Below are 19,689 nucleotides of genomic sequence, written 5' to 3'. Positions count from 1 at the left end.
AACAACAAGCAAAGAGTTCTAAAGAGAAGTAAATATGCACCTATAATGTCCATGTGTATTTACTAAGGAACATAATGGTAAAAGAAACTTCGTGCGACTTCCTCGTTGGCGATTTTCCTTGCATATTTCCCCTCAGTATTGGCTTTTATCCCCACTTACGGCTTTCCAATATCGACACGGTTTACAGCAACTTTATACAGGAGACTGCGGTGTAAGGCACTGAATAAAACTCTAAGGCAAAACTATCCCTATTTTACTTTGGCCTGGCGGAAAATTGCCACCTCTCCATCTCGAATGCTGAGTCCTGATAAGAGACTAATACTAGAATACGATGCTAGCCATGGAGAAGTGCCATGAAAAGAATGTAAGGCCGAAGAATTGTCTTGTTCTGATACTAGAGAGGCTTGAAATAACTACAAAAGAAAAAAAAAAGGTATACGGGCCATGTTAATGTGAAAGGAGGATAGTTTAAAGTCTCTCATGTTTAAAAAAACAAAAAGACAAATTCAAATCTAAGTGAAAATGAGCTGGAGATGGAGGATCATATTCTGAGTAGATTTTGAGATTTCGTAGTACCTCTTCCTCAGCGATTTAACTTGCCTATTGCATTTCACTGTCCTCCTGCTACAAGCTATGTCGATATTAAAGGTAAATAAGGACATACAAGAGAATATTGATATGGAGTGGACAAAATAAATCGCCAAGGGAGAGGTGTTTCGATGCCTCCCATGTAACCTTGAAAACTGTCCTAGACTGAGATACACAAACTTAAGATGAATTCCCAGTGGTAACCATGATTTCTTTTTGCACGGTGGACAAGAAAAGGAGAGTGTAGAATCTTCCCATGTTTCTTGTTCCTCCTATAAAAGCAAATCTTAGTTACATGAGGAAAATTATCGTAGATTAAATCTACCTGTTTTCTGCAGGAAGGGCAAGGAAAGGAGAGTACAAATTCTTCCCTTGTTTCTAGTTCTTCCTGCCTTTGAATCCCATCCTAGAGTTAAAAGATATGTGCGGCGTAACTTCCCTAACTTCCTCCCCTTTGCAGTGGCGTGGGACGACCGTGTGGAGCGACAGAGCCTGACCTACGACATGCTGTTTGTGTGCCGGCCCTGCCCCAAGGAGTGTGCCAACTGCTCATCTGATCAGCCCTGCACCGCTCACTACAACTGGCCCTTCAGGTGGGAGACATGGCTAATTTACTGAATCAGGTGACCTCTTTTACTGTAGCACCTTTATCCTGACCTATCAAAGAATCTTGAACCCTTTCAGCTTGTTTGATGGCCAGGTGTAGTCAGAATAGAGGGTCGATTTAACTAGTAACTAAGGAGACTGATTCCTAACCACCTTCAAAACTAAGACCCATTAGATTTCACACAACCACGGCTTGATACCCAGGTTGTAGAAGTGACCCGGTTTCGCCAGGTGAGAACGATCCGACTATAATTTCTTCCTGTTACTCCCAATCGATTTTATTCAATTTAAGAGTGACATGTAGTAGAAGGTGGTTATCGATGGCAATATCTACCTCCCGTTGTACGAAAAGTCTCCTCTAAGCTCAATAAGCCGGCCGGTAGTGGCAAGAAAATATTTATAAGGACTTCTGCATGTTGAAGGGATTAAAACGTGTGGCGGTATTCTCCTATGGTTAGGAAGCTTACTAACACCTCTTCCTTACCGGTTTATTTCTGATGTTGCTCCGTTACTTTCTTCTTGTGTGTTATTCACGCAATCTATGTCTACATTACAGATAAATAAGAAGAAAAAAGAAGATATTAATGGGTAGTTTGGAAAATAAATCGTTAAGGAAGACGTGGTAGGGTGCCTCCTTACCCTACGAGTGTACGGGGCTAAGCTAGGAGTGTCGGTAAGCAGGGAAAGTAGCCCAAACTTCTAAACCAGGGGGTAAGCTATGTTGAGGCACGACGGCAGACTTAGGCAGAAGAGTTACTACAACACCAACGCAGGCCAAACCTTTACTGGGATTAAGATTATCATTGCATGTGGCTTAGGAGATTTGGTAACACTTCTTCTTTACCGATTTATTTCTCATCTTATACTTAAACATTCTCTTGTATGCCAAATATACCTCTTTATTATTGACACAGTCTGCATCAAGAGGATATTGGTGTAATGTGCAGAATAAATCGCTAAGAAAAGTGCTTTACGGAATCTTCAATGCCACTTAAAATGCGACTGAAAATATGCCGCACTTACAGGCTGTTTCAAGTCAGCTGAAGCGAAGCATATTTACCTTAATAATGGCTTGTCTCCAAGAGGTGCTTGCATAGCGGTTCTGCCGGCATTCCTCCCCAGACCACCACTCATGCAAGGCGGACAGGTTTAGGCAAAGCAGAGTAGGTAGAATTTCTCACGTGGACAGGTAGGCAATATTAACCTCTTCACTGGGTTAATACACGTGGAAATTTTATGTATATAAACCGTTTCCAGTGGAGGATATGTTATTTGGGTTTCTCGCTACTGGCACCCTGTTATTTTATTTATTTTTTTTTCTGGAGTTATTTCCTGCTGTCAGGAGGTATACGAGTGCAATCTAACCCCTCTAGTTCAAGAAACCTCACTTGAGCCAAACAAAATCGTCTGGAAGGTGGCAGGAATGAAGTAGGAAATGCGTCGGCAGAGTGAAGGTGTTAATACCAGGGAGGAAAATAATACCAGTCACAGGCTTCAATACTATCCGGAGTAGCACTTTCTCTGTGACTGGTATACCGTGGAGTTTTAGTTGGGCTTACACTAGAGAGAAAGTCTATCAGTGAAAGGGATAAAGGATAACACGCAAGCAAGGTCCTACTGGGTCTTTTTGTGTGGGGGTGAAGGTGGATTTGGGGCCTTATGAACATGGGAGATAGTGTTGATTTTTAGAGTAAAATAAGGAAGACAAACAGTGAAGAAACGCTAACTTAGTTCATGCAGACGGATAGAAAGGATTGAGGTTAGAAGGACAGGCTAGGGTAGGATAGGGTATACAGGGCTATTTGGGACCTTATTATGAGCAGCACTATAACCTCTGAAGCACTTTTTCCATAGCAGTTTATTTTGTTTATTATCCCTGAACAATTTTTATGCTATTCGTATCGATCGACATACTCTCCGTCAAAAACCTACAAGAAGAGATAGAAACGTAATATGCAGAATAAATCGCTAAGATAGAGGTGTCATGTAATCTCCAAAGCCACTTAGAATACGGGATTTAGAGCAATTAAGCGAATGATGTGTGAGTGAGGAAGATTATTGTATTCTGTAATTTGCTGTTCCTGTTGCATCAGATAATTGCATGGCTGTTTGATTAATTATATGATGATGAGGATGTGCAGGGCAGAGAGAGAGAGAGAGAGAGAGAGAGAGAGAGAGAGAGAAAATAAGTGAGTGATTTTGCGCGCTCGTGTGTATGTGTGTGTGTGTGTGTGTGTGTGTGTGTGTGTGTTTGCTGTATGTGTGCGTATGTGCGTGTGTTTTACCAAGAATACATTACTGAAAGTGGATGTAAATGCCTGAGAAGAAGAAGAAAGCAATATAATTAACCTCTGCAACACTGGGACGTCATTATTTATAGTTAAATAATGGTGAGCCCAGACGGTTTTATTCATCTTCAGAAAGCACAATAGAATGAGAGGATTAATGGTAGCTGTATCTAACCCCTCCAGTTCGAAAAGACTCCCGAATGCTGAATAAAATCGTCTGGAGAGAGAAAGGGCAAAATAGGAAGCGCCCCCAACTGACAAGGAAAAACAAAACTGACTTTCAGACATCGCATATATGTTGTTCTTTTGATATTAATAAATTCTGTTGCTTCGGGAGACCACCGCAGCGTGAAGGGGTTAATGAACGCTGTGTCTCTCCCATTCATCTCGAAAAACTTCTCCCGGTTTCAATAGTCTGTATATAATAAGGATAAAATAGAAAACACTCCTAACTGAGCCACAGAAAACAAAACCTAAACCCGCAGCGAACTAGAGACTATATTCGTAAAGGCTCTTCGGTTCTTCACGACGATGATATATTTCGGGTTTCATCTTACTATTTTTTTTCCATCTTAGGAAAGTTTTTTGAAAGTGGGGTTAGGGGTAGCTTTCACTGGCCACTTCACAGCTCTAGATACCTCCTAAAGTGGAATAAAATCGTCTGGAAGTAGCTAGAATAAACGAGAAATATAGATCATTAGACGGAAGGGGTTAATCATTTCTCGCCATGAACAAGTCCCCCCATCAGTGAACACTTCCACGAATCATTTTCTGTGGTTGTATTTTTTCACGTTACTGCTCACTCAAGTTTGGTTGTGAAGTGTTTGATAGCCGCGCGAGTTAAGAAGAGAGCGTAAAAAAAGTTAAGTGTTGAAATGGAATGGTGTGATGGAATGTTTTTGTCGTGGGGTGGTGAGGTAGGCAGAGTGTTGCGAAGTGTTGGTGTGGAAAGTTAAAGTGGAATGGTGAGATGGAGTGGTGGTGTCATGGAATTGTGAGATGGAGTGTTGTGGTGTGTTGGAGTGGAATGTTGAATTTGAGTGGTGAGATGGGATGCTGTTGTTGTGGTGTGAAGGGGTGGAGCGTTGTGTTGTATTATGTTGGAGTGTTGTATTATGGAGTGTTGGAATGGAGTGTTGAATTGGAGTTGTGTGATGGAATGGTGGTGTCATAGAGTGGCAAGTTGAAGTGTTGTAATTTTTTTTTTCTTTAATGCAAGGAAGAAGGAACCAAAGGCCAGGAGCCAGCAAACAGTTCCTTCCAAGAGAACAAAACAAAACAAAAATAATGCAACAGAGAGCCAATTTCAACATCCGTTCTTTTCGAGATGCCTGGACACACTGCGTTTGAAAGACTGGAGATCATAGGAAGTTCTGGAATAGTGATGTGGAGTGCTGTATTGTGGTGGTGTGGTGTACAGGAATGGTGTAGTGGAGTGTTGTTCTGAGAGTAGTGTGATGGAGTGCTTACGTCACCGGACCGAAGATACTGAGTTCAAGAAATTTGATGAAAACAACTTCCATCCCACAGAGCGAGACACATTTCTCTGGAAGGCCTCTTTGTGTGTTCCTTTGCCTCCCTCCTCCTTGTAAGAGTTCACCCAGTATCGCCTCGGTTCACTGCTGAGGATTCGCCAATAACGCTTCCCCAGTCCTCGTCATTTACGCATCACCTACATGCCGAGTTCTGCCTTCTTTTTTCCATTTTGTTTTTCAGGCGTACTGACTGATTTTGTACCGTCTGAGCATTATTCTGTTTGAAATAGAAGCCACCGTAGCACGTCTTCTTGAACAGTCTTCTCTGCATACCATATCTTCACACTTGTATATAAGGTGTGAGTGGCTACCATCCACTTACTCGATGTAGAGTTACTTTCAGGTGACTCTACTGTATACTGTGCGACAAGCCAAACTTTTTTTTTTCTTGTTGTAGCTCAAGAAATAATTTACTATGTTGGGTGGTAACCATACAGCCAAATATATGCTTAATGGTCTGGTGAGTTAAGATGTTTCAACCGGATGTGGTCCATAAAGGAGATTGTTCAGGTTTATTGTTCATATATAATCTGTAATGCCACCCAGGGGCCGGCGACCCTCCTTAATTGTGAGACTAAAAAGCCTTCCCCAGGGCTCCACGCTCTTGATGTGGCAGTAAAAGCTTGGGAGATAGACAGATAAACAGACACATCTTAATTTTTACACTTATGTTGTTTCCCTTTTTTAATGGGTTGCTTACTTGACGTGTACACCTTATGACTGAATTCTTATGAGGATAGGAGAGAGACTTTGTAAGACTACTTCCTTAGCGATATATTGTGCGTTTTATGTCTTAGTGCTTTCTTGTTTGTTCTTTATGTCAGGTCATTATAGACTGCACTGATAACAAACAAGAGGATAACAGTGTGTTCTCTGTACAATTAATGGCTGAGGATAAGGTGTTACGGAGTGCGCAAAGCTGTTACGAAATGGACAACGAATAAAGCTCCGTGTCACATACCAAGGGTTCCTAGGAACGTTTAAGAATCTTTAGGAGGTATTTACGGGGTTAATTTTGAGCAATGAATGTTGTGTTAATGTGTTGAATTCTCAGTCATTACAGAGCTATAATTACAGCTTTGATCACCTAATTGGAGAAATTGGTCTTCATCACAATTTACTCAGAAGGTCTTCACTAATTATAGCTCGGTACCCGCTAAGCCTTAGACCTGCATTACTCCAAATTAGTCTTATAATGATCTGAGGCTTCTTTCTGGGAGCAACCTGAATTTCGCCAGCCTATTTTACAAGCGCCTATCTATTCTCATTATCTGTAATATCTTTTCCTTATCACTTTTGTTCTAATTAGCAAACTATTTTTGATGGACACACTTGCATTATCAGCGGGTTCTTGTCCTCAGCTTTAATTATTAGTCATCATCACTACATACCTGTTCTTTCCCCACCACCATACACCTGCCTTCACCACACAACACCTGTCCTCACCACCACACACCTGTCCTGTCCTCACCACCCCACACCTGCCTTATCCTCACCACATACCGCCACACACATTTCCTCACCACCACACAACACCCGTCATCATCAATTACCACTAATTCCCATCAGCCAATTAACTTTCATTAGCCTTCATATAAACAGCCACACACTCCAGCTCGGAACCACTCATGTCTGCTCTCTGTCACCACTCATGTCTGCTCTATATCACCGCTCATGTCTGCTCTCTGTCACCATGCATGTCTGCTCTATATCACCACTCATGTCTGCTCTATATCACCACTCATGTCTGCTCTCTGTCACCACTCATGTCTGCTCTATGTCACCACTCATGTCTGCTCTACACCACCACTCATGTCTGCTCTATATCACCACTTATGTCTGCTCTATATCACCACTCATGTCTGCTCTGTATCACCACTCATGTCTGCTCTATATCACCACTCATGTCTGCTCTATATCACCACTCCTGTCTGCTCTCTGTCACCACTCATGTCTGCTCTGTCACCACTCATGTCTGCTCTCTATCGCCACTCATGTCTGTTCTATATCACCACTCATGTCTGCTCTATATCACCACTCATATCTGCCCTATATCACCACTCATGTCTGCTCTATATCACCACTCATGTCTGCTCTATATCACCACTCATGTCTGCTCTATATCACCACTCATGTCTGCTCTGTATCACCGCTCATGTCTACTCTGTATCGTCGCTCATTCTGCTCGCTGTCACCGCTCATGTCTGCTCTCTGTCACCACTCATGTCTGCTCTATATCACCACTCCTGTCTGCTCTCTGTCACCACTCATGTCTGCTCTGTCACCACTCATGTCTGCTCTCTATCGCCACTCATGTCTGTTCTATATCACCACTCATGTCTGCTCTATATCACCACTCATGTCTGCCCTATATCACCACTCATGTCTGCTCTATATCACCACTCATGTCTGCTCTATATCACCACTCATGTCTGCTCTATATCACCACTCATGTCTGCTCTGTATCACCGCTCATGTCTACTCTGTATCGTCGCTCATTCTGCTCTCTGTCACCGCTCATGTCTGCTCTCTGTCACCACTCATGTCTGCTCTATACCACCACTCATGTCTGCTCTATATCACCACTCCTGTCTGCTCTATATCACGACTCATGTCTGCTCTCTCTCACCACTCCTGTCTGCTCTCTCTCACCACTCCTGTCTGCTCTATATCGCCACTCATGTCTGTGCTGTATTTGCCTCTCGTCCGCTCCCACACAAACACGCCTAGCTGAGCAATACCTGTCACATCAAACCTAGCCCAATTTAGCTTTTCGGACAGGTAAAATAATCAAAAATCAAAACACGGAGAGAACCAACGACGAGCAATCAACTTAGGCAATTTCTCGGTGTCGACCAATCAAAATAAACGAATCTTTCCTTCTTTTTTTTTTTTTTTCGGGCAATTGAGTGCTTTTGGTTTGCCGCGTCATGGGTGTTTTTGAGTTGAGAGAGAGAGAGAGAGAGAGAGAGAGAGAGAGAGAGAGAGAGAGAGAGAGAAAGAGGACGGGGAGAGAAAATTAAATTCAGTTAAAAAGTTATTCTAGTTAACTATCCTAACTAAATACGAGTTACCATGGTAACATCACATAATTCTCTCGTACCCTATTATAAAGCAGACTCTTTTTTTCATAATTAATTTTACATCTATCTTTCATTTACTTTTTTTTTCCACAATGACCTATCTACTCCTCTCTTGTGTAAGGGATGTGTTCTGAGTCGCATGGGAGGCTTCGTAACACCACTTCCTAAGCGACTTGTTTTGCACCTTGACATGCTCTTATATGTTATGTCGTTTAAATACTGACATTGTTTACATCAGCGACACACCAGACGATATTAAGATGCAATGTACAGGACAAATCGCTAAGGATGAGGTGTTTCGAAATCTTCAAAGCCTCCCAGAATACGACTGTTGTGTATCCATAGCATTTTGAACAAGACGAAGCATTTGATATATTGTTCTTTCCACTTCCAGACAATTTCATTCAGCTTTGGGGCGACGTATTGCAGTGAAGGGGTAAATGGAGGTTGTATGTGTTCCCTCCAGTTCGAAGAATGTCTCCAGATTCGAGTAAAATCGTTAGGTCGTAGCAAGAATAATGAGAAAAGTGCGTCATCGGAAGGAAGTGGTTGTAATAAAAAAAAAAATCATTTTCCTCACTTAAAGGCAGACTATTTTATATAATCCAAGCACAAAAAATATTCAGAGGAGATGGTCAGATCGCAGCCGAGAAATTGCTTTACAACAGTTTTCTCGAATATTTGAAATAATGGCTGTAAACTTCCCGGGAAACATTTACATTTACAGAAAGTTAAGCATTTCTTCATCACCAGAGTTGTAAACATTTGGAAACTTCTTGTCTTCCGGTGTAGTAAACTGTGATGATACATTGCTATACTCTCTTTACCTCAACCTGGCCCAGATTTTCGTCCTGTTGCTGCTTATATAACTTAAGTCGATAGGGCGAAAAAACAACGCTACTGCTCTAAATCCCTTCCATAGCACATCATCCTGGCTAGCATCATATTTCACTGTTCATCTGCATTTAAAACCCGACATTGAAGATACGGAAGTAGTAATTTTAGGTCAAGTTAGGGTAAAAGCATTGTCATATCTTGAAATCGCCTGGATAAGTTTTTGACAGCGTAAAGTATGATTTGTAATTACTCTTATCTGATATTTCAATGACATTTTTTTTTTAAAGCTCTGTGGTGATACGTCTATACTTTTTCCTGTCGACTATGGCTGGAGGGATAGGAGGGTGGAGAGAGGCCTCATACTTAGCTATCCTTGTTTTAGATCCGGAGAAGGGAGAGTTTATTTTTTGCTATAACAATCACTCTCAATAAAAAAACAGTACTTCGTTTGTTCTTTGTTTTCTTTCGCATTCCTGTGGACCTACATACCCAGTCCTTCATAGTGCCGACCTACCTGCCCACTCCCTCATGCCATTTACCTACCAACCCTTTCCCTCATGCTGCGTACCTTACCCACTCCTTTATTCTATGTAATTACCGGTCTGCTCGCTCATACTCCCTGCTTACCTATATACGCCCTTCTCATACTGTCTGCCTACTTACCCACTCCCTCATACTCCTTACTTACCTACTTACTCACGCCCTTATACTCCCTACCTACCTACTTACTCCCTAATACTTCCTACCTACTCACCTAGTACTGCCTACCTGCTGACTCCCTCATACTAAATACCTACTCACTAGTACAGTCTCCTTGCCCACTACCTCATACTAGCTACCAATACTGTATTCACTCTAACTAGACGTAAAATTGAACTCTCTCCATTTTGAATGTTGAGGTATAACAGGAGATTAACATGGGAATACGGTGCCAGTCACGATGAAGTGCTGTGGAAAGGATGTTGAGCCATAGTACTTTTATATTCTACCACTGACCTACGGGAAATAGGTTAGAAAAGGACGAAAATTTCCAAGTTAAAGTGAAAGAACTATACCTGCTGTTTACCTGCTTACTTTCTAATTACCTGCTATACTATTGTTATTTTCACCTGGCCTAGATTTTGGTTCTTTCTGTAGCTTATTTCCCGTAGCTCAGTTGGAGAAAAAGGTAATGTTATGGCTGTACATCCTTTCCATAGCACTTCTTCTTGAGTAGCACTGCACTCTACTGTTAGTCTGTTGTTACAAATCAACATTCAAGATGGAGAGATGGTAATTTTAGGCCAAGTAAAACCAGGCTACCTCCCTTTCCTTGGGGGAAGCAGCCTAGGTATATAGATAGATAGAAAAACAGTATAGCCAATATTTTATTGACTCACCTGTTCACCCTCAGGATCGCCTTACTGAGCATCTCGAGCCTGTGCATGGTGTTCACGTTCGTGCTGATGGGGTTGGTGTACCACTACCGCAGCGTCAAGGTCTTCCGCCTCGCCTCACCCACCTTCCTGTGCATCTGCCTCATCGGGTGTGCAATCATGTACCTCGAGGTGAGTGGCAGGTGTTAGGTGTTCGAGGTTAGGTGTCTGGTGTGTAGAGTTCTTCCTCAGGTATCAGGTAATTATGGTGGTCTGAGGTGTTCATGGTTAGGTGTTTAATGTGCAGTGTTCATCCTCAGGTATAAGGTAATTATGGTGATCTGAGGTGTTCATGGTCAGGTGTGAGGTATTCTTGGTGTGATGTGGGGTTCTTGGAAAAATGTGAGGTTTTATGGTTAGGTATGAAGTGCTCTGTGTCCATGATCAGGTGTTCCTTGTTCATGGTAAGATGCGAGGCGTTATTTCCATGGTGAGATGCGATATGTCCTACGGTATAGCCTATTCATGGTACACTGTGACCATGAAATAGTTTAACACAGGCAGTTATGCCTTCGCAATGTAAAGACTTGGACAGTATGGTAATAATCTTGCCATCATACCATCATCCTGATCTAGTTTTCCTCCTGAAGACATGCAATTATTCCACTGAGCCATACTATAGGGTAAATATATGGTACTTACTATATACCCAACAGCCATAGAGTACTTTGCAGCGAGTCTCATTTCCATCAGTAAGTCAGTATAAAAGTCTCTCCCGTTTCTCCTGCAGTACCCATTATCAGTCTATGCCTTAGTGCCACAACCAAGTTCAGGTAATGGAATCGAAGGTCAGCGGAGTCTCGGTCACCTTTCACGTTATCCACCCCATAGGCTATTATTCTTGTTGATATAAGAGGCTCATAACACCTCGTTCTTATCGATTTATTTCCGTATAATTCTCACTAATATTCCCTTGAATGTTACCAGTGCAGTGTCTGTCAGAATAACATGGATTAAATAAGTGGCTGGGTGTAGTTTGCAACATAGATAGCTTGGGAAGTGGTAGGCCTGCTAGAAAGCTTCCTACGTCGACGAGAATAATGGCCCCAGTCTTAAGTGTGCTCATTGGAGGTAACATTATGCTCAGCAGCCTGGACCCGGCATCAGAAAGACTCTGTACTACCTGCGATTCAGAGTATTGGTATTTCCCCATGTTCATTCTAATTTTAAGGTCTGTTGTAGCGTTCTGGCCTCCGAGTACGGCAACTCTTATGCATATAGATCTAAATGTTTTCTGGTAATCTCACGAGGTATACACTACTCGATTACCAGAAAAGCATGACATTTTATTGTTAAGAGCAAGAATATGCCATTCAAGTTTCATTATCTGACGAATCTAGTTCTCCAGTGGACAACTACTGTAGCAACACTTATGCTGAACAGTGACGTATACTTTTGTCTCTTTGTCTATACCAAGGAGCCATAATCTCGTAAGAGGTGGCTGTTTGAGTTTGTTGTTTACGAAGAGGGGACACTAACCCTACACCAACCCACTTGCTGACACGTAGGGAACACATATGGGTTGTTTATATGTCTACCACCCAGCGTTGTAAATGGTTTCCTGGCTTACAGGAAACCATTAGACTTGTCACTCAATGTTAAGCCAAATGAAAGTGATAGAAAGTGACAGGAAAGTTGGGAGAATTAGGAAGAGAGGAGGGCAGACACAGAAAATGAACAATAAAGGTGAACGAGGAAGTAGGCCGTTATACGTCTACAACCTATTAACTTTTCTGATGGTAACTTGGGAGTATGCGTAGCACTTACAGTTTATTCCTATTGTGAATGGATGTACCGAAATCTTCATTAGAAACATTCGTTAAAAATTTTTATCGCGATGTTCAGGAGAATTCTGGAACTTTTTTCTTTTTTTCCCACCGAGAAGAGATAAAAGATGTGCTTTCACCAGAGGTCCTGTGGTGATGAGAGTGAGTAATTTCTGCCACTGTTGTGAATTTATCTGCACAAATATTCTCTTACTATTCCATTTTGTTTCCTTCACAGAGGATCATGATCGTCATATTCTCTCTGATGCATCATACCAACGGGAATTAGCTATCCTTAGGGTCAGAGAAGCATACTAAGCCTCACTGAGCTAGGAGTATTAGCAGAGGAAAGAGAGAAGCAGAAGGGGTGAAACAGCAGGCGAAATCTTATCACCGACTGTACACAGTGTTATCTACTGTGCCTTTGTGACTAATCCAGGTCGAGTACTATTATTTTATGTTTTCCTTAGCTTGGCGGAGATATTGCTCTTTGTACAGCTTATTTCCGAAGTTCAGTGACGAAATGTTGCCAGACTAACGGCACTACATCCATTCCTTAGCACTTCTTCGTGACTTGCACAATAGTCTAATGAAAATCTCTTGCTAATCTTCAACATTCAAGAATTAGAGATGTCAATTTTAGGCTAAATTAAAGTGAAAAAAAAAAAAAAAACGTAGACTCGACTGGTGGAAGAAACGCCACGATATTCGTCGAAGTTGTCCCATTACTGTTTATAGAGTCTCCTGTACTCAATTAGGCCTATGCTGCTGGGGAAGATAAACAGTTTTGTGTTGGAGTGTCGGTATTGGTGTGTATGTGTGTGTGTGTGTGTGTGTGTGTGTGTGTGTGTGTGTGTGTGTGTGTGTTGAATAGTGATGATAGATTATAACTTTGGTTGCTTAAATGCCATTATTAATATTCAGGAAAAATTATATGTGGAATAAGGAGTACTGAATGGAAAGAGAAAAAGAAAATGGAGATGAAGAAGTTGGCAGAACAGAAAAGGTTGTACTGTGATGATAGTGAAGTCTATAGTTGTATTTGTTGAATGTTTTCGGTCCAATAAAATAGTTTTGCTCGATATTATGCTTTCGCTCTGCCAGACGATTGTACTCAGCTTAGGAGGACATCGAAGTACTGAAGCGTTAAAAAAGGCTCTGACTTTACTAATGTAGTTTGATAAATATCTCCGGTGCTGAAGAAAATCGTTTAGAGGTAACATGAGTTGTGTAGTAAAAAATATCATCTTGGTGGAAGGATCTCAGCAGCCACCACACAGCTGCCTCTCCTTTGCTTCATCACCACAAAGTCCTATTTTCAGTGCGTCATGAAATTCTAATTCTTACCCACACACTCTCTTGTCACGTATCTGTTTCATCACCAGCTCTTTGCCTCACCACTCTTCGTTCTTTTTGCTTCACCGCCAGCTCTTGTGCCAGTCCCTTCTCTTTGCCACGCACTTCCTTGTTTCAGCATCATTTCCATACGTCACGAACTATTTCTTTCACATTGCTTCTCCTTTTTACCACCCCAGTTTCACCACCTTCCTTGCCTCACCACGAACTCCTGCATCAAAGCCATCCATTCATAACACCACTTTTGCCTCACCACCACCCCTATCTCACCAGCACCCTGCCTCACCACCGCTGCCTCAAAACCACCCTGTCTCACCTCCCCATCCTCAAAACCACCCTGCCTTAATACCACTTCTGCCTTACCACCACCCCTGCCTCAGATATCACCTGTCTCACACCATCATCCCTGCCTCATCACAACCCCTGCCTCACCACTACCTGCTTGATCACCACCACTCTTGCTTCAGCACCACTCCTCCTTTAGTACCACCCTGCCTCACCGTCACCCCTGCCTCAACATTACCTGCCTCACCACAACGCCTGCCTCACCACCACCCCTGCCTCACCATCACCATACCACACCACCTCCCTACCACAAACCACAGTGCCACACCACCACCCCTGCCTCACGACCACTTTTACCTCACCACCACCCCTGCCTCACGACCACTTCTACCTCACCACCACCCCTGCCTCACGACCACTTCTACCTCACCACCACCCCTGCCACTCCACTGCCTTACCACACACCACATTGCCACACCACCATGCCTGCCTCACCACCATTCCTGCCTCGCACCACCCCTGCCCTGCCACCACCCCTGCCTCACCACCATTTTGCCTCACCACCACCCTACAACACATCACAGTGCTACACCACCACCCCTGTCCCACCACCACCCCTGCCTCACCACCACTCTTGCCTCAACACCACCCTCCCTCAACTTCACCCTGCCTCACCACCACCCCTGCCTCACCACCACCCCTGCCTCACCACTACTCCTGCCTCACCACCACCCCTGCCTCACCACTCCTATATTTTCCCTCAACCTGATATATATTTTTCTCCCTCAATTTCGTGGGCCTATTTTTCGTTGGCCGTTGGATTGTGTTTGTTGAGTAAGGAAGGCCTAGGTCACCCTCCTCTCTTTATTTACCCCTCCTTCACCTCCCTCACCCCTTCCTTCCCTTCTCAACCGGTCCCTCCTTCCCTCACCTTTCCTTCACTCCTTCTCTCCTTCATCTTCTCTTCCTTCCTTCCTTTACCTGTCCCCTCCTCTTTCCTTCACCATTCCTACTTACCCCCTGCTTCATCTCCCTCACTCCGTCCTTCCCTCCTTCATCAGTTCCTCCTTCCCTCACCTCTCCTTCACTCCTTCCTCCCGCGTTCACCTCTCCTTCCTTCCTTTACCTGTCCCTCCTCCCTTCCTTCACCACTCTCTCCATTCCTTTTACTTTCTCATTTGTTTACTGTCGCAGCATCTTTCCATCACTGACTTCTTCACTCTTCCATATGCTTTCTCGATCTGCCATATATTTCACTCTCTTTGTTATTATCACTCATATGGTACTGGAGAGACGCCTTCACGCTCTGACACCGATACACCCGGACAGATCCATGGCCTAGATTTATAAACGTCCCTTGAACTCCCTATCCCCTGAATGGAGGATGGTAGACAAGAGAAGAAGGGGAAGTTCAGCCTGTAGCCCACCGGGTCCACGTCCTGATGAATCTAGGGCTACACCAGTAATAACAAAAACTCTCATACGGTATCCTCCCTTTCGTTTGCTTCCTTATTCAATCCTTCGCCTCCCATTAACCTCCCTTTCTTTCCGTATTTTTCCATTATTGACTTCTTCCATTCTCACTCCACCACATCAATAAGTTTCTTCCCTGTTGCGGGTTTTTTGTTGTTTTCTTTCTTTTCTATCTGCTTTTCTTTTCTTTTCTTTTCTTTTTTTAGTTGAGTGTCCTTTCCTTCGCTTCTTTTTTCTTACCTCGTACTTTCTTCATATCCTTCACATTCCCTCCTCTCTCCCTCCCGCTTCCTCCTCTCTCCCTCCCGCTTCCTCCTCTCTCCCTCCCGCTTCCTCCTCTCTCCCTCCCACTCCTCTTCTTTCCTTCCTACTTCCTCTTTTTTCCTCTCACACTCCCTTATCCCTCTGTCCCACTCTTTCCATCCTACTCCCTCTCTTCTCTCTCCCACTCCTTTTTTCTTCCCACTCCCTCTTCTTTTCCTCCCACTCTTACTTCTTTCCCTTCCACTTCCTCTTCTTTCCCTCTCACTCCATCTTCTCTCCCTTACTCTTCCTTTCTTTCCCACTTCCTTTCTTTTTTTCATATATCTTACCCACACATTTCTCTTCCACCCTGTCTCCCTTCGTTACCTCGTCCATTCCTTTCCCTCACTCCCTTTTTCCCTTCCCCTCCAAGCTTTTCTTCTCATCTCCTCATTCTCCACATCCCTTGCATCTTCTTTTCTTCCTCCTCCTCGCTCTTTCCTTTCCTTTTCTTTTGATCTGACTTGCATACTGTCGTCTCTCCTCCTTTTTCAATTTCTTCTTATCCCAGCCCTTATTATTCCTCTCCTTCCTTTTTCCTTCCTCTTTCCTCTCTCTCGTTCATTCCTTTTTCTCCCCCTTACCTTTCTCTTCTTCTTCCTCTCCCTCCCTCCTTCCTTTCCTTCCCTTCCCTCACCCTTTCTCTCCCTCCTATATTTTCACTCCCCTCCTTCCTGTCCTTTCCCTCTCCCCCTCCCGTTCCTTTCCTCCCTCCCTCTCTCCTTCCTTCCAGTCCGTTCTCAGTCGTTTCCCTCTTTTCTCCTTTTCCTCCCTCCCTCCCTCCATTCTTTCTCTTCCTCCTTCTTCCTTTCTCTCCCTCCTTCCCTTCCCTTCCTCTTTCGTTTTCTTTCCTCTTCTTATCCTCCTCTCTTTCTTTATCTCCATCCTTCATATCCGTCCTTCCTCCCATTCCTTCTCTCTTTCGTTTCCTTTCCTCATTCCTCTCTCTCCATCCTTCCCCTACCTCCATCCCTGTTTCATTTCCTCCGTCCTTCCTTTCCCTTTATCTTTCATATCCTTCCCTCCATCCTTTCATTTCCGCATTTCTCTGCCTACCCCCTTCCTTCCTTTTCTTCCGTCTTCTCCTCCGATCCTTCCTTTCCGTCTCTCGTTCTTTCGTCTCTCTCCTTTTCTTCTCTTTCCCTGCCTCTTTCCTCCCTCCCCCTTCGCCCTCCTTCTTCACCCTTTCTCCTTCGTTTCCCTTTTTTCGTTTGTTTCCTTCTTCTTTTCTTTCCTTCTCTTCATCATCTCCTTTCCTCCCCCTTGTATCTCTTCTTTAATAATTTCCTTCCCTCCTTCCCTTCCCTTCCTCTTTCCCTCCTTCCCTTCCCTTCCTCCTTCTCTTCGCTTCCCTTCCTCCTTCCCTTCCTTGTATCATCCAGCTCTTTCCTAATTGTTTTTCTTCCTTTCCCTTCACCCTTCATCTTGTTCGATCATACTTTACTTCCATTTTCTCTCACTCTCACTCTCTCTCTCTCTCTCTCTCTCTCTCTCTCTCTCTCATCGCATTTCCTCGATCGCCTCCACTTTTCTCAATCCTTTGTGAATATGTCTTCCGTATCTGGCTTCCTGGAATTCCTCTTACCTTCGTGTTTCCTAGTATATTATCGCGTCTATATTTTCTCTCTTGCTTCATTTTCCTCACCTTCTGTTTCTCCTCTCTTTCATTGATTTTCCTGTATACCATAGTTTCCCCCACTCTTCCCTGGATAGCCATTTTCTCATTAGTTATTCCCCATTTTCTTTTTATTCCCATATTCTGTTGTGTTTGTCGTTCTCTGGCATTCCTCTTTTGCTTTATTTTACTTTCTGTTTATTTCTCACTTCTTTTGTTACTCCTCCCTTCCTTCATTCCCCCCTCATTCATTATCCTATCTTTCTTCATTATTATTATGTCTATTCGCTATTCATTTTCCCCTTCTGTTTTCTTTCCTTCCTTTTAAATTCTGTTCCTGCATTAGTTCTTTCTTTTTCGTCCTCATCTTTTCCTCTCTTCGTATAATACAAGGGCCTAAGACATCCACCTCCTTTTTCTACTATTGTATGAAGGGTTGAAAGGATGAAAAGCGCAAGGACATCTCACCATTTTAGTAACTGAGCTGATACAGTGACCAAGGAGTACAGGTGATGTTGGTCGGGTTGTTATTACCTGGTTAAAATGGGCAGCTCACTCAACTACTTAGGTTGTGGATGCATGAAATTCGATGGGCCTTAGTTATGAGGGTCTCCTTGGTTACTAGTTAAAACCGACGCCTCCCAGTCTAACTACACATCGTCAACTGGGGTGAAAGTGGTTCAGAATCTTAGGGTGAAATAAGTGTACTAGAGTCAGCCAGATCTGGGTTCGATTCTACGGCAATGTGGTAAGTTTTCAAGAATCGAGTATTACCGAGGCAGAAGCATCAGTAATTCTTTAAAAATCCCATTGACAACCATTCCATGAGTAGTGAAGTATAAAAAAAAGTAAAAATTGACAAAAAAAAAAGAATACAGTGCAATAGTTCCTACACCTCCCTACCATTCCTCTTGATCCCTGTTTATTTTCCTCTGTCATGTCCTGTCTCCTCTCCTTCCTGTCTGTCCCTTCCTGTCTCTCCCTGTCAGTTCCTGTTTACCTTGTCATTTTTCTTTGTCTTCTCCTCTCCCTCTATTTCCTCCTTTCTCTGCCTTCCGTTTTTTTTTAACCATTGTTTCTCTCTTCATACTCTTGACCTCCTTTCTCCTTTCCCTACCTTCTTTCTCCCTTTCTCCCCGTGTCCTTGCTTACCCTTCTTTCTCTCATGCTATCTCTATCATTCCATCCTTCCTCCTGCTCTATCACCCTCCCTATTGCTCCCTGCCACATTTCTTTGCCTCTTTCTCTGCCTCGCCACATGTCCTCGCATTTTCCCTGAATGTTGGGCTTATTCGTTCCCAATTTTCCATTCCCCTGTATCCTTTCCTCCTTTTTGTGCTTTTCCTCTGTCTGCCTACCTGCCTGCCTCTCCGCCTGTCTGCCTGCCTGCCTTACTGCCGGTCTTCCTCTCTTCCTTCCTGCCTGCTTCTTCCCCTGCCTGTCTGCCTCTCTGTTTGCTTCTACACCTGCCTGTCTGCCTCGCTGTTGGCTTCTCCACCTGCCTTCCCGGCTTTTTCCTCGCCTGCTTACTTCTTCCTCTGCGTGTCTACATCTAAGTCTACCTGCCTGTCTGTCCCTCTGTCTGCCTGCTTGCCTGTCCAGCTCCCTCCAAGCCCTTACTCCTGCCTACTTGTCTGTCTCTCCACCTCTCTGCCTATCTTTCCAGCTGCCTGCCTACCCATTTCTAAACCTACCTGCTTGTCTGCCTGCCTGCCTCCCTGCCTGCCCGCCTTCCTTCCTGTCTTCCTGCCCACCCTCCCCTGTTGGGTGTACGAGGGTGGGGCGGGGCAGTGACAAGCCTGGACTTACTGAGGGCGGCCACTGAATACTGATCCCGCCCCACCCTGCCACGCATACTGAGCAGGCAGGCAGGCAGGCAGGCAGGCAGGCAGGAAGTAGGCAAGCAGAGAGGCACGAAAAGAGGAGACAGGGAGGTTGGAAGGACGAGAGGTACACAGAGAGAAGACAGGATGACAGGGAGGTGGCAGAAGGCAGCAAGAAGATAGGGAAGCAAGGAGATAGGGAGAGGATAGGCTAGCAGGGGCAGGGAGGTAAGGAGGCAAGGAGGTAGGGTGGCAGGGAGATAGATAGTCAGGGAGGCAGGGAGGCAGGGAGACAGGGAGGCAGGGAGACGCAGTCAGAGAGACTGGAAGGCAGGCGGGCAGAGAGTAATGGAGGCAGAGAAGCAGGGAGGCAGGTAGGCAGAGAGGCAGGAAGGAAGGAAGGTAGAAGTAAGGGAGAAAGGGAGGCCGAGAAGCATGGAGGTGAGAAGAAATAGATATATTAAAGCAGGGAGAAAGATAGGGAGACAAGGAAGTAAGAAGGTAAGGAGACAGGCATGTAGGGACAATGAAGGTAGGAAGGCAAGGTGAGAGGCAGGGAGGAAGAAAGGAAGGGCGTGTGAGAGGCAGGCAGCTAAACAAGACAGCTCTGAGGTGAGAGAGGCATAGGAGGAGGGAGGGGCAGAGGAGGGAGACAGAGGAGGAGTACAAAGGAGTACAAAGGAAAACACACAACAACACATTTGTTGGTCATTTCA

General features: G+C 44.1%; 1 protein-coding gene across 1 annotated transcript in view; it reads left to right on the top strand.

Annotated features, from left to right (window-relative positions):
* The window catches only part of LOC145401967 (putative G-protein coupled receptor CG31760), a 348,699-nt gene that overhangs the window by 270,770 nt on the left and 58,240 nt on the right, over positions 1 to 19,689 (top strand). The window contains exons 9-10 of the mRNA XM_080274074.1: positions 1,049 to 1,181; positions 10,331 to 10,484. Of these exons, the coding sequence (XP_080130200.1) occupies positions 1,049 to 1,181; positions 10,331 to 10,484 (287 nt within the window). The remainder of the gene's footprint in view (positions 1 to 1,048; positions 1,182 to 10,330; positions 10,485 to 19,689) is intronic.

This window comes from Coenobita brevimanus, chromosome 6 (assembly GCF_032717465.1).
Source record: "Coenobita brevimanus isolate Jiangsu-jjx chromosome 6, ASM3271746v2, whole genome shotgun sequence".
Taxonomy (NCBI): domain Eukaryota; kingdom Metazoa; phylum Arthropoda; class Malacostraca; order Decapoda; family Coenobitidae; genus Coenobita; species Coenobita brevimanus.
This window is presented reverse-complemented; position numbering and strand designations above follow the sequence as displayed.